The sequence below is a fragment of the Triturus cristatus genome, chromosome 11 (genome assembly GCF_964204655.1).
Source record: "Triturus cristatus chromosome 11, aTriCri1.1, whole genome shotgun sequence".
NCBI classification, from domain to species: Eukaryota; Metazoa; Chordata; class Amphibia; order Caudata; family Salamandridae; genus Triturus; species Triturus cristatus.
In genome coordinates, this window is record NC_140594.1 from 530,842,743 (window position 1) to 530,856,944 (window position 14,202).

At 50.6% G+C, this 14,202-nt stretch overlaps 1 protein-coding gene across 1 annotated transcript in view; it reads right to left on the bottom strand.

The window, feature by feature from the left end:
• HK2 (hexokinase 2) overlaps positions 1-13,887 on the bottom strand; it is a 148,383-nt gene extending 134,496 nt beyond the window's left edge. Inside the window, exon 1 of the mRNA XM_085633421.1 lies at positions 13,694-13,887. Coding sequence (XP_085489547.1) covers positions 13,694-13,756 — 63 coding nt within the window. The 5' untranslated portion in view covers positions 13,757-13,887. The remainder of the gene's footprint in view (positions 1-13,693) is intronic.
• Positions 13,888-14,202: the final 315 nt, after the last annotated feature.

Sequence of the window (14,202 nt, forward strand, 5' to 3'; positions counted from 1 at the left end):
CCGCCACCCCGCTGGCATCAATGCGGCCTTCGGGAACATCACAAACCAAACTTTTTGGGCCTTGGGAAAATGTTTGCGAGTACCTATGCCTTTAAGGGTCCCCTGAAAACCTACTAGGCACGGGTGTGGTCTTTGACTAGTCTTAGCCAGCCTGCCACCACTAGATATGTTTCTGAGCTCATGGGGTGAGAGCCAGCACTCTCAGAGGCCAGGAACAAAGCCTGATGTGGGCTGGAGGTGCCTCACACCTCCCTCAGGTCAGGAAGGCCTTCCAGGGTGAGAAGCTTCAAAGGCAATGCCGTCTTTGAAAAACAACTCCAGCATCTCCAGATAGTGGAGGATGCCAACCCCCTGTCCTGTTCCACATTTGGCAGGAAGACAGGTGGGCAAATTAGTAGGCGAGTCCCTATTCAGCCCGCACCACCCCTAAGTTGGGGCAGGTGATGTGGAGTCCACTTTTCATTTCCCCCCATCTTGGTTTGAGAGGGAATAAGCCAATTAGGGTTAGGGTAGTGCCCCTCCCCACAGTAAGTGGTCACTTATAGGGTGTAGACACCCTAAAAGGTAGGTAGCCCATTGGCTACTACCGGTCACCCTCTTTAACACCTCTAAATGTAGTATTTAGGTGCCATTCCTGGACCCTGAACTTTAGATTAGATGAACACAATGATTATATGGACAAAAAAAGAGCTGCTGACCCGAGAACAGAATACCTGCTGCAGAATTTGGGTGTGATATCCTGTGCTGTCTGGTTCTACAGATGTTAGGACTCCAAAAACCCCGGAGCACCTTTTAGTGCACTATATAGAGCCAGCTCTCTACAACTGCCAAAAGACCATGCACAATGACGTTGCTGTGCAATAAAAACATGTAAATATGAAAATGATATCAAAATACACGAGAGAACTTGAAACCATTGCTTGTGTTTTTGCTATAAGACAAAGCAACCCTGTCCAACACAGCACCAACCTAGATAAACTGAACCATGCCATTCTTGTGTGTGCCCAATTATGTAGAAGATCAAATAAGTAAAAACAAAAAAATGTAATGAATTTATTTATGTATGTATTTATTGCAGGATGCTTATATGGGCCCTGAGGGGCATCAGAGCAATTTTTAAAATATTTTTTCAGGCAAATTGGATAAAATGAATCATCTATGCATAGTTTTTCCACTGATACCTGTGGCATGCTCAGTGTTTTCATGCCGTGTTCCACTGCCAATTGTCTAGACTTCTGTCTGGTGTGTGCAACTGTGCGTGGTAAGCCAATACAATGAAATTCCTTAACACTATAATGCCGCTTCAGAAAAACATTGGCCAGTGAAAAAGGCAATTCATAGCTTTACCAGAAGACTTTTGCTGCTTTTGGACAAACAAATCTGAATTCGCTTGTGCTGCATTGGATACGTATTTTGTGAAAATGAAGGAGTTTGGCCCTAAGGGACGAGGACTAGGCAGAGCCATATACATAAATAAGAAAAAAAATGGCATAAAAAGGAGCACAGAAGAGGGAGGAGCCTAGCGCGCAACCAAGATGGCCGCGTAGGTGCGAGGCTCCCGAGGACCTCCGCGACCTCCTGCATAAATCCTGACTATATCCTGTCCTAGATGAGGGGACTGTGTTCGTGAGACCGAGCTGAGGTGCCACCCGTTTTCCGTTTCCAAATCGGACCTCGGACACCGGCGGGAGCATCGATTGAGGTTTGCGGCCTTCTCCACGCCGGCCCCCCGGATTGGAGTTGTGGGGCGATCCGGAGACAAAGTGAACAACAGCGGCGGGCGAGGCTGGGCGATTCGCGTACCCCGCACTTTCACTTTCGCTTTCGCACCCTCCTTGCTGCCAAGCGAGGTAGGGTCGCGAGGCGGCGTGCAGTGGTGTGACTTCATCGGGGTGCCCTGCCGGCCCGCCAGCTGTGATCCGCCCTTCGGAGCTGTGGTCGCCCTCCCCCCGGAGCCCGTGAACCGGTCTGTCAGCCCTTTTCAAGGAGATTGGCACGATTTGGGGACTGGAGCCATGTCCACGAAACAAGATGGCGACCGGGCAAAGGTGAAATCGACCCGCCGTGGCGCAGCCCCTCAGTCTAACAACATGGACCGCTACACCCTCCAGAAGGGATCTCCAGAGGCGCCGCGTAGGTCCCCTGTTGGCCCGACTGATGCCCCTGCCTTGCCCGCGGATCTGACCCTCCGGGACGTCATGGGCGCCATCGCCGAGATGAAGGCCTCAGTGGACCAGCGCTTTGACACTCTGGCGCAAAAGATTGACTCGGTCCTCGTGGATGTGGGCCTGGTGAGGGCCGATCTGTCCAAGACGAATGACCGGGTCGACTCTTTGGCCCACACCACCTCGGGCCTCACAACATACGTGGCGGCCCTCCAAAAGGAGGTGCGCCGACTGGGCCAGGCGAGCGCCCTGATGGATCGTCGACTGGAAGATTCCGAGGGTCGGGCCCGGAGGAACAATGTTCGCATTGTCGGGGTGCCGGAGGGACGTGAGGAGGAGGCGGCGGATCTGTTTGTGGAGGACCTGATCCTCACCCGTCTCCAGCCCCGGGGGCTGAGTAAACTCTTCGCAGTGGAACGTGCCCACAGGGTCCCCGGAGGGAGACCTAAGATCGGAGCCCCTCCGAGGCCTCTCATTGCCCGGATCTTCAACTTTCGGGACAGAGACGCTATCCTGCAGACTTCTAGGCAACAAGGACCGGTCAGACTCGACAATATGGACGTAAACTTCTATCCTGATTTTACTCCGGCGGTTCAGAAGCAGAGACTGAGTTTTCTCGGAGTCAAACGTCGCCTACGGGACCTGAACCTCAAGTATGCGATGCTTTTTCCAGCGAAGTTGAGGGTAGAGGTGGATGGCCACACGCACTTTTTTGATCGTCCCGAGGCGGCCGGGGATTGGTTGGACACTTTGCCCGGGGACCGGGGCCGGGGGGGTGGGGGGGGCGCGGTTGGTGGGGAGGGCTTGCCGGATCAGGACTGAGGGACTAATAGTAGGCCTTGCTCTGGACAACATTATTGTTATCATTGACTGATTGTGTAAGTTCCCCTCCCGTGGAGGTCGTACGGGGTCTCTTGGGGGCTTTCCCTCCTCCTCTGGGGGACTAGTTAGTGTTTTCATCTATGGGGCGACAGGCACACTGCACTTTGGGGGGGCTGTTCGGGCTCATGCAGGGGTGCAGGGAGGGGGGAGTTCTGTTGGGACGGGTGGGTTGGGGTGGGGTGTTGTTCGTTTTTACCGCAAGGCAAACCCTTTACTGTATTGGTGTTTTTGAGGTGCTCTCGGGGGGACGAATGATGGCTTCTGTATGTGATGGGGGGTAGGGACTTGACTTTGTTGTCTTGGAACGTTAATGGACTGGGGGATAGGATTAAGCGAGGTGTGGTCCTGCAGTATCTGAAACGAATTTCGCCAGATGTGGTCTTTCTGCAGGAGACACACCTTATTGGTAATTCCTTCTTTGCCATGAATCGGCGTGGCTATCGTTTGGTGGCCCACTCGGGCTTCACGTCTGGCTCGCGGGGGGTGGGCATCATGGTTAAGAACTCGCTCCCGCTGGAAATAGATGAGGTGCGCCATGATGAGAGGGGACGCTACATTGCCTTGGTGGGGAGAATGGAGGGCAAAGTGGTTGTCTTTGTTTCAGTGTATGTCCCACCGGGGCTACAGTCTACCACTTTTGCGGATCTGGGGCGCCTCCTCCTTGACCTTCCAGGGGGGCTTCTGGTGGTTGGGGGGGATTTCAATGCGGTGGTTTCTGGGACTATGGATCGTCACCCCCCTAGGGACCTCCCCCGGGCGCAGGCGTGGCTGTCCGGCCTTTTAGATACATTGGGATTGGTGGACTGCTGGCGCTTAAAACATCCCACGCAGCTGCAATACACCTTCCATTCGGGTGCCCATGGTAGCCTCTCACGGCTTGATCATATCCTTGTCCCTGCGGCCTATGCTGGGAGGGTGGGAGAGGTGCGCCATCTGGCGCGGGGTATTTCAGATCACTCCCCGCTCCTGTTGCACTTCGGTGTCCTCCCGAGGGGGGAGGGCAGGGTAGCTCCAATTAATGCCTGGTATCTGCGCGACCCCACTATTCGCGCTGACTTGATTAAATCCTTGCAGCGGTATTTCGAGGAGAATGTGGGGTCTGTCCCTTCGGCTATCTCCCTTTGGGAGGCCTTCAAGACAGTTATTAGGGGGGAGGCCCTCTCCTTCATATCCCATGCCCGGAGGCGCGAGCAGGAGGAGGTGACCCGAGTGGAGGCCGAAATTACTGAACTAGAGGGTGATTTGGGGAGTGGGGTGACGGATGCTGCACTGCATGTTCTACACCTTAAGCAAGCGGCCTATAGGGCCCTCGTCACGGAGGCAGCCAGGGGCCTCAGTAGAGAGCAACAGGGGCGACTGTATGATGTGGGTGATAAGGCTGGTAAACTGCTTGCATGGTTGGATAAAAAGGAGAGAGCGAGTCGTGTGGTTCCGCTGATTGAGAGGATGGATGGTGTACGTGTCACCGAGCCAGAAGACATTGTTTCTTGCTTCGCGGATTATTTCCGCGAGGTGTTTTCCCCGGTCTCCCCCTGCTCGGAGGCGGATTCTCATGCCCTGCTTCGAGATATCGCGCTGCCCTCCCTTTCGGTGGAGGACAGGGAGTCGTTGGATGCTGCTCCTACCTCGGACGAAATTGCCCTCGCTATACGCTCGGTTGCATCTGGCAAGGCCATGGGCCCGAACGGCATCCCTATCGAGTTGTATAAGCTGCGACCGGACGTACTGGCACCCCACCTCCGCGCGATGTTCCTTGCAGCCCACTCGCGGGACTCCCTCCCGCCGGACCAACGTCTGGCTACAATCGTGGTGATCCACAAGGAGGGGAAACCCCGAGACCGGGTTACCTCCTATCGGCCTATCTCGCTCTTGAATGCGGAGCCCAAAATCCTTGCCAAGGTGCTTGCCAACCGGCTGGTCGGCGTGGTGGACGAGTTGGTCCACCAAGACCAGTCTGGCTTTATCCCCCATCGCAACACGGCCCTCAATCTGCGGCGCTTGCACGGGGTGCTCGCGCGTGTTCCGTTTGTGCGGGAGCCGGCCATCTTGGCGTCCTTAGACGCCACCATGGCGTTTGACACGCTCGAATGGCCATACATTTGGGCGATGCTGGCGAAATTTGGTTTTGGACCGGGATTCATCAGCTGGGTCAAATTGTTGTACTCGGGCCCGTTAGCGCTGGTGGTAGTGAATGGGCGAGTCTCGGCCCCGTTCGCGCTGGGACGGGGCACGCGACAGGGTTGCCCCTTGTCGCCGCTCCTGTTTGCATTGGCCTTGGAACCCCTGGCAGAGTGGTTGCGGTGGCACCCTTCCATCCGTGGTCTCCGTTGGACCCCTGAGTATGAGGACCGCGTGTCCCTCTATGCTGATGATATCCTTTTGTACCTAGCCTCCCCGCGCAAATCCCTGATTGTCCTGGTTGATGTCCTGCGCTCCTTTGGCCGTAACTCAGGCCTTGTCATCAACTGGGCTAAATCATGTGTCTATGTGCTTTCCGGGGAGGCTCCCGTCCTCCCGCGGGGATGTCCGATCCAGATTGCCTCGCAGGGGTTTCGGTACCTGGGTGTCTATATCACGCTGGACCCGGCGGCCCGCTACGAGCGAAACTTGCTTCCCCCCCTCCAGCGCTTGAAGGAGGACGTCGCGCGCTGGCGGCACCTGCCGCTTTCGCCGCTCGGCCGGGCGGCATTGTTTAAGATGATGTCGTTGCCGCGCTTCCTGTACGCTCTCCAGAACACTATGGACCTAGTCCCGGCGCGCTACTTCCGTGAGGTGGAGAGTCTACAGCGCCGCCTGTTCTGGGACGGGAGGCCGCGTATAGCCCTGGCGAAGTTGACGCTCCCGTGGTACGACGGGGGGGATTGCCCTCCCGGACATTAAGTGGTATTACTGGGCCTCCCAGCTAGCTGCAATTAATCACGGCCTCTATGGGCCCGCCTTGAACCCGGCATTTGAAATGGACAAGATGCTCCTGCCCGGTGGCGACTACAATCGAGCACTCTACACTGGCGCGCCGGACCCCCGCTTGACGGGGCCCACGCGTGTCATGGTGCGGGTGTGGCACGCGGCCAATGCAGCTATGGGGTGGAAGGACCGTTTGACCCGGGCGTCGCCGTTGTATGCGCCTCAGCGGTTGGGCTCCCTGTGGACCTCGAAGGGCTTCGAGAAGTGGGACACGATTGGCATCAGTAAAGTGGGGGACCTCTGGACGAGAGGGGGATTTAAAACATTCGAGACGCTGCAGACGGAGTTTCAGCTGCAGGGCAGTGAATACTTTCGGTACTTGCAGGTCCGTCATGCGCTGGGCTCCGTCTTCCCAGACGCCGCCTCCATCCCGGAGTCTTCCCCCCTGGAGGATAGAGTGCTGGATGGCCACGTTCCGGATAGCACGATCTCCCTCATTTACAAAAAATTGATTAATGACCGCTCGGGCCTGCTGACCGGCCTCCGTGAGGCTTGGGTTGCCGACGGGCTGGAGTTGGACGACGAGGACTGGATTTCCGCGGTGGCCTCTCCGAAGGAGGTGGCCATACCGGCTCGCCTTCGCTTCGTCCAGCTTGAAGATACTCCACCGGGTTTACATGACGGGGCCAAGGCTTCTGCGTATGGGTTATGCTGAGGATGGGTTGTGTAAGCGTGGGTGGGGTGCTTTGGCGACTTTTTTGCATATTTTGTGGGAATGCCCGAAGGTGGAGCGATTCTGGCGTGGTGTGCATGAGGTCCTGCGTCTGGTTACGCATGTCGCACTGTTGCCTGAAGCGAGGAGATGCTTGCTGAATGTGTGGGAACCAACTGATTACTCGGTTCCGCAGACGCGATGGGTGACTCTGGGATATATGATAGCTAAGCGTGACATCGCTCAACTGTGGGGATCCCAGCGTCCCCCGGCGGTGTCGGCCTGGAAAGAACATATGGATTGGTGCATGTTCCGAGAAAAGGTGGTGTATGTGGCGAGGGGCAAGCCTGGGGCGTGGGTGAAAATATGGGGCCCCTGGAACGCCTACCGCGGGGGTATTTGCGAGCCGCCACTGCTGCCTGCTGCCTCACCGGCTCCGTCCCCCTAGTTGACCCCCTCCCCCAGCCCCGGGCACAGAGTTCCCCCAGTCCTGGACTTGTTTCCCTTCCCCCTCTTCAGATTCCTGTGGATGGTCGGGGTCCCTTATTCGAGGAGCACGTGTGTTTACCTTCGATTGCGGGTTGCCTTGCGGGTGTGTTTTTTCTATGTTGTTGCGTGTGTATAAAATGAAACCGTATTGTGGGCTTAGAGTCATGTGGCTTATGTCGTTGATGTCTCCTGATTTGCTTCTCTGTAACGCCAAGTGCCCTTTTGTAAGTTTGTCAGGTGCTCCTGTCACTCTAGCGGCCGGCCGGAAGGTTGTAGGCCCATACTTGTATATACTGGAGATTGCAATAAACGGTTTCAACAAAAAAAAAAAAAAAAAAAAAAAAAAAAAAAAAAAAAAAAAGGAGCACAGAAGAATAAGGATTTAAAATCTTGCATTTTACTAAGTTAGAATTAACTTCTATGTCAAATATTGCGTGATTTGTTCTTGTGCTCTTTAGGATATTATATTTTATTAAAAAATCTAAGACATTGATTTATTCACTGTTACCTGTGTTTAAGGTTATGAGTATTTGTTTATTTAGTTTTTTGTGTAAAGTTGTGTACTGTGATGTAGCATGTAGAATATGTCCTAATGGATATGTGGACCCTAAATGTTTTGTGTAAACATTTTTTGAAAAGTTTTTATGTATGTATTGTGTAAAAAGTGTGGACCATTTTCCCTTTTCATACTTAAAAAATAGTCGATGAAGATATAAAAACATGAAGTAAAAGGTATAAATAAAATACCGGTACAAACCGAAAGAAATGTGTTTGGCCATGAAGCATTAAGTTTTAAAGCTTAGAAATAAATTGAGGTTCAGGCAATTTTTTCTTATTTATGCATTGAATACGTAGGCAGACTGACATGGGTGGGAAAAAAAAAAAAGATGCACCATTTATCCCAAGAGAAAAAGATAACAAGCAAACAAGAATATAAAAAGGGCTATCAATAGAGGGAGTCACAGGCGGGGGAGGGCGGGGGGGGGTAGGAGTTTCTAAATCACGTTGGGAGCAACAGACTGGCATGGATTAAGTTGAATCTATCTATGCTTGGTTCCTGCTCCACAACAAGAATCTGAAGTGACATTTTGGCTGCTCTGGCCAATTGATATGGCCGAAGCAGACAAATGGTTAGCAATGGACAGACTCCAAGCCCTTTTTGTAAACAATAGTGTCTCGCAAGCGAGATCCATGGGCGAGCGTATGCTCTCGCGGTTCAACCAGGGCTTTAGGTGGGATAAAAAAACGGAGGGGGTGGCAAACTTTTTAAAGGGGCATTGCCTCAATCAAAATGTGTGCTATGCATAAACATCTCTTGTATTTAATAACCTATGAGGCAATTTATCAAATTCAAAGATGATGTTTTTGTTGCACAATGCACTGAGTAAACATTATCCCTGGAGAACACAAATACATGCACGCAGATAGGAAAGGCCGCCTCAGGGGAAGCTTGCCCAGCTATGCATTGCTTTGAACCCTACTATTTCTTTAACACCTAAACAGAGTCACTTATGGACCTGTTTCGATGCCACGTTTTTAAAACTGCCAGTGCTCAGCACTGGCGTGATCTGGCCCACTTAAAGCTCTGGGCTCGTCCCTAATAAGTACATTTCGTCAACTGTGACTGGCAGCATGGATTTTGGGTGGTGGCCGAATTGAGCACCAAGGAAAGCAAATCCTGGAATTTAAAGTTATAAAGAGGAATGCGTCTTCAGCATTTTTTGATTTTCTGCAGTTGCAATGCTTCATAACATTCGTTGCCTTCTCAAAAGCTTATAACTAAAAATGTACGTCAAGAAGTAGAGCAACTGGTCCAAGAAATTGATACCAAACCCCTATAGTGCGTGTGCATATTGGCTTTTCCATGTAGGTTGCATTGAATTCGGTCCACAGCTGGCTTCCCTTCTCGCTCTCGGTTGTTAGTTTCGTGTCTGCGTGTGTGTGTGTCCAGCACACCCCGAAGTTCAACGCTATAAATATAAAATCGATGTATTGACAGCACAAGAAAAATATTTGCTGCCGTCATTGTTGGCCTTCAGTATGACCTCCTGCCTCTGGGGCACAGAAGAGCCAGAAAGCAGTATGTGCCATTGTAATTCTACGTTCGCCCCTGTTCGTAAAGAAAGCCTTTGTTCTTGGCAGACTGGAGCAGTTCTGTACGTTTTGCAGATATTTCAGGTTTGCGAGTCAACTATAACAATGTACACAGCCCATCACGACTGAAATCAATGATCTTTCATAGCCATAGCCATGACCGGCCATGGAGTTACCCTGTGGGAGTTTTGAAGAGAAGGGTAATGTCTTTCAGTTCTTGGAGCGCTCCGTTTGTCTGTGGTGCATGGGAGGGTGTTAGGGGGTATGAAATAGTACTTTAATCACATCAGGAGCAGCAGACTGGCACTGATTAAGTTGAATGAATCTGTGCTTGGTCCCTGCTCCACAGCAAGCATCAGAAGTGACGTTTAGACTGCACTGGCCAATTGGAATGGCTGCAAAGAGTGACGCTGAAGCAGACAAATGGTAACCAATGGATGGGCTTCAAGCCTTTTTTATTTTATTTTTTAAAACAATAGAGTGTCGCAAGCGAGATGCATGCGTTAGCACATGTTCTCGCGGGTTCGACCCTAAAAAAAACTGCAGTGTTGTGGCATGTCACATTAGGTCGAAACGGAAGCAAACATTTTGCATTAGGCTAGAGATAAGGCGAAAGAAAGCAGAGGCAGCACACAAAACGTAAGGACAAGGGGTGGAACGATAAGGGGATGGTAGAAAATACACACAAATTGTGACAGATTCCACACAATGGGGGGGGGGGGGCTTCTCAAAACATTAACAGTATCAAATCTATGAAGAAGAGTAAAAAAAAAAAAAATCTTAAAATAAAAAAGTTCCAATTAAAATTACAGAGTGGAGAAATTGAAGAACATATAATGGCTTAAAGCAGTAAGTTTACAGGAATATCTTTAACTTTACTCTCATGGAACGAAGGTAACGGCTAGGCGAACTTCTGGAAGGAGGGAATTCTGAGTTTTTGTTTCTGTCCAGGAAAACACACCAAAAGAGTACATTTGACTTACTGCAAACATTATGTTTGTCTACAAAGCTCTGCAACTTTCAGACAAATAGTCAGTACTTTAAAATGAGCAAGAATTGTCCCTCCACTTCTTTCATGTGAAGGCATTGCTTTAAATGGGCTGGTACTGTCCGGTACGGAGAACCAATACTTTTTTAGTTTGAGAGGGAGAGTACCGGCACTTCTCAAGAGAAATGCTATTACTTTTAATTGGAGAGTACCGGCACTTCTCGGAAACAAGCAGGGACTCTGGTACAGAGTACCTGCACTTCTATTTTTCCATTTCAAGCACTGTGTGAAAGGGGAGTACCTGCACTACATTTAATGGGAGAGTACTGGCGCTGCAAACAGGTACTTTATTTTTTCTAATTAAAGCACTGTAAAACAGTGGTTATTGTATAAAGTCATCCTTACAAATTAGATGTGCTTTCATGCTCAATCTCTTTAAAAGAGAAAGATTTAGGCATAGTAGGAAGTATTTAGGTTGGTTTTGCTTTCAGTCAACAACAAACGTTCTAAATATAGACTCTAGGGATGGATGAACGGAGTGAAAACGATTGAGAGGAATGTGGCTTTACTGTCGGTAGGCGTGAGCAGACCAAGGGAGCCCCCGCACATGCGCACTGAGGTTCGCAGACCCCCGCTCGCCCCAGCGGCCCACATTCAGTACGTGCAGTCTACGCCGCCTCAACGTCGTCAGATTAGACAGCGCTCTCTTATGCAACACAACACCCACCACAGCTGCGCTCCTCGCCAATGAAACGGAGACGACGGTATTTGAAGATGGCACGGAAAATTTAAATATGTCGGCGCGAATCATTTTCCTAGATTGCTCTGCTTCGTTTCTTATAAGCACCCTCCATTCTGGCAGCAGAGGAAAGCAAGGCTCAGAGAGAGGTGGTGATTGTTCCAAGATCACACTCTGGTCAAATGGAAAGCCGGGATTGGAACTTAAACCTCCTATTCTTAAGAATGTAATTTAGCTATAAAAACGACGACATGTTTTTTTTTGCAGATTTATATAGCGCGAACCCGACCCAAAGGTATTGGGGCGCTTTACATGAGCACCAGTTACGTTACACTAGGACAGGTGAGAACCCGAGTGGTCTCATATGGCAATGTTAAGAAACACCAAAGCTCAAATTAAGGGGGCTGCGGGAATCCATTCCATTAATAACTACTGCCCTGCCTCCACCGCCAGATAAAAACGCTCCTTGTCCTGCCTTTTCAACGCTCCTCGCGTTGCAACGATATTTGTACTTGAATCCATGGGGTTTGACGTTATAACTAAGACATACAAGGCATCATGTACTTATAGCGGGGCTCTGCTATTAACAATACATCATTGTAGCTCCGTGCTGGTGCGGTTTCCTTGCAGAAAAAAGGTATTGCGTTGGTGACTGGGATTCCTAATTGCACAATACTGATTCCACTCCAGCGGTGGTGTAATTTCCTTGATACAAGCAAGGAAAATATTTATGAGGTAGACAGTAATCCTTAAGGTCGACTGGCGGCGCTTCCGCAAGTAGACTGCGGCGATTAAATATTGGCTGAAACGTGCGTATTGCAACCATGTGTGCATTGCAGACAGTCACTCGCAAGCAAGTCATAGGAGGGCTTGGCCAGGAAGCTGACGACATCCTAAGGCTGAAATTGCAAGTTCGAACACAGAGCCCATACACCGCTCTCGCGTTTCCCATCTACATGTGCGAGAACTTCACGCAGTCCAAGTTTCATTCTTCTGTGACCATGGGTCATTGGCTCAAGACGTGTACAAATCCCAGGATGCATAGCAAAACCTGAACTTGCCGAGGGACCCGGTAATGGATTTAGGACTGGGGGGATGGGGCAGCAGACCACCGAGTGGCCAATACACATATTTAGCCCCGAGTCAGCTGCCAGTTGCTCATTCAGGCGCGATAGCCTTTCATTCTGGAACTTGCATTCTCGCTTTCGAAAGTAAAATGCAAATAGTCAACTCAAGTACAAGAATTCAGTGATGAAAAATGAATGCAACTCACACACCACACGTAACAAAGAATGGTAATGTATTTGTTTCCGGATGATAGAATCACGTCACAATGCGCTAAAGGTAACCCCCCCCCCCCCCTTCCCCCACGCGAAAGGAAAAGGCGGAGGTTAGAGGTCAGCGGGGTCACTTTGTACTATTTATAGAGGAGACGCGGCAGAGGTTATTATAGTGTCACGCCGCCTTGGTTGAGAGCTGGTGTGTATAGGAGAATCGCTAGCGGGCCATGGTGCCGCCGTCTGACGGCCATTCTCTGCCCCTCCCCCCCAGAGGACCTTTTGCGGTCAAGACTCGGAAAGAAAGGGCTCTGGGCAGAAATTAGTTTCATGTTAATACACTGAGGGCTCATAGAATGCGTTTCCAATGCTTCTACCCTACCCCCACCTCTAAATTTGGCATACTGAAACTCGAAGCATTGTGAGCATGGGTGGACAAATCGTGGCATACTAAGTGGTGTTGCGAGGAAATGTTAGTGCTCGCGTTGTATCGTACCAGACATGGAGCCGCTGTGGGCATAGAGCCATACCCCCCAAAAGAAGTGGGCCTCAGAGTGGAAACAATTCCCGCAACCCCTCAGAAGGAACTTGGCGGGAGCGACCCTTTTGTAGAGATGCCAGGACCACCCATTGACAACTGCACTGGGTCGCTCAACCCCTTCTGGCGGTACCTATAGTTATAGAAGGTGGCAGGGGCATCCACCAGCAGCTGTCCTCAGCAGAGAGCAGGCTAATTAAGAAGTAATTAGACGTGTTGTCCGCACCTGCTGCGTTCTATCTCCAATTACCATGAAACTAGTTTCTGCCCCAGGCACCTTTATTTAAAATTATGCCAAAGAACCCTCTTTCAGTACTCGTTTCCTGACACAGGCTTCACCGCCCACGTTACTCTCTACCTCCAAACTCCACTCAAAACACATCCATGGGGTACACCTCGTCCCACAGACTTTACATATTATCCTTGCTGGAGTATATGCGTAGTACGCCCTTCCACCGCGAGATGTTCTATCTAAACCCCTCTCCCGCCTCAGAACACAAGACTTACACATTATCTTTACACTTCAAGGAGGGCTTTATGGGGGATGAAAAAACTTGGGGGGGGGGGGGGTCCCAAAAGGGCGTTACTTAAAACACGTAAATTAAAAATCTGTCGCTGTAATTTCATCCAGAAATATAATACAAGTAACATACCTACACGCCAGGAGTATTGGCTTTGTCAATGGCTGTTAGATGCGTGAGATAAAAAAAAACCCTGCAACTATGGCTTCGTTGTATATAGTATTGCAAATGCTTCAGTTCTGAATGGATGAGACTGCGAAAGAACTAAAACGAGCCTCTTTGATCTAAACAGCCCCTCCCCGCAAGCGTTACATCTTCCCTCGTAAAACACCTATTTTAGGGTTTTAATTGTACACCCCGTTAGTTCCCTCTCCACGTTCTCACCTTCTGCACTTGATCATGGTTGAGCTCGGTGAAGAAATACGCGAGTAGGTGGGATGCGATCATGACTGAAAAAGCCCGGGCTCAGCAAACGCGGTTTTCTCCTCACTTGCCGGCTTTCTACAATGTGCTTCTTTCAGGCAGTCCCGGCCATCCCTCGCGGTTTCTCTCGGGCGTCACAGCATCCTGCTCAAGCTAACTCTCTATTGGCTCAGCCAGGAGGGTGTGTGAGGGCCTGAACCGGTTTTGGACCAATAGCGAGCTGTGGTCCGCCTTCTGCTTCAATGAGCCCGTCAAATGAGAGATGCGTCATCGACTTCTTCCACAAATTCTCCCAGTGTACCAGTGGCTGGATGCTCCTGCGGGGAAATTCTTTATGACAAGCCGGTGATTTCCAAAAGCCGGAAGAACGTAGTCAGTCAGAAGTCACACGTCTGTTACAGTTTCTCAACACACGAAGCGCTTCAAACGCTTCCCCTCCTAGCTAATTTGGCAATGGCCTCCGATAATTT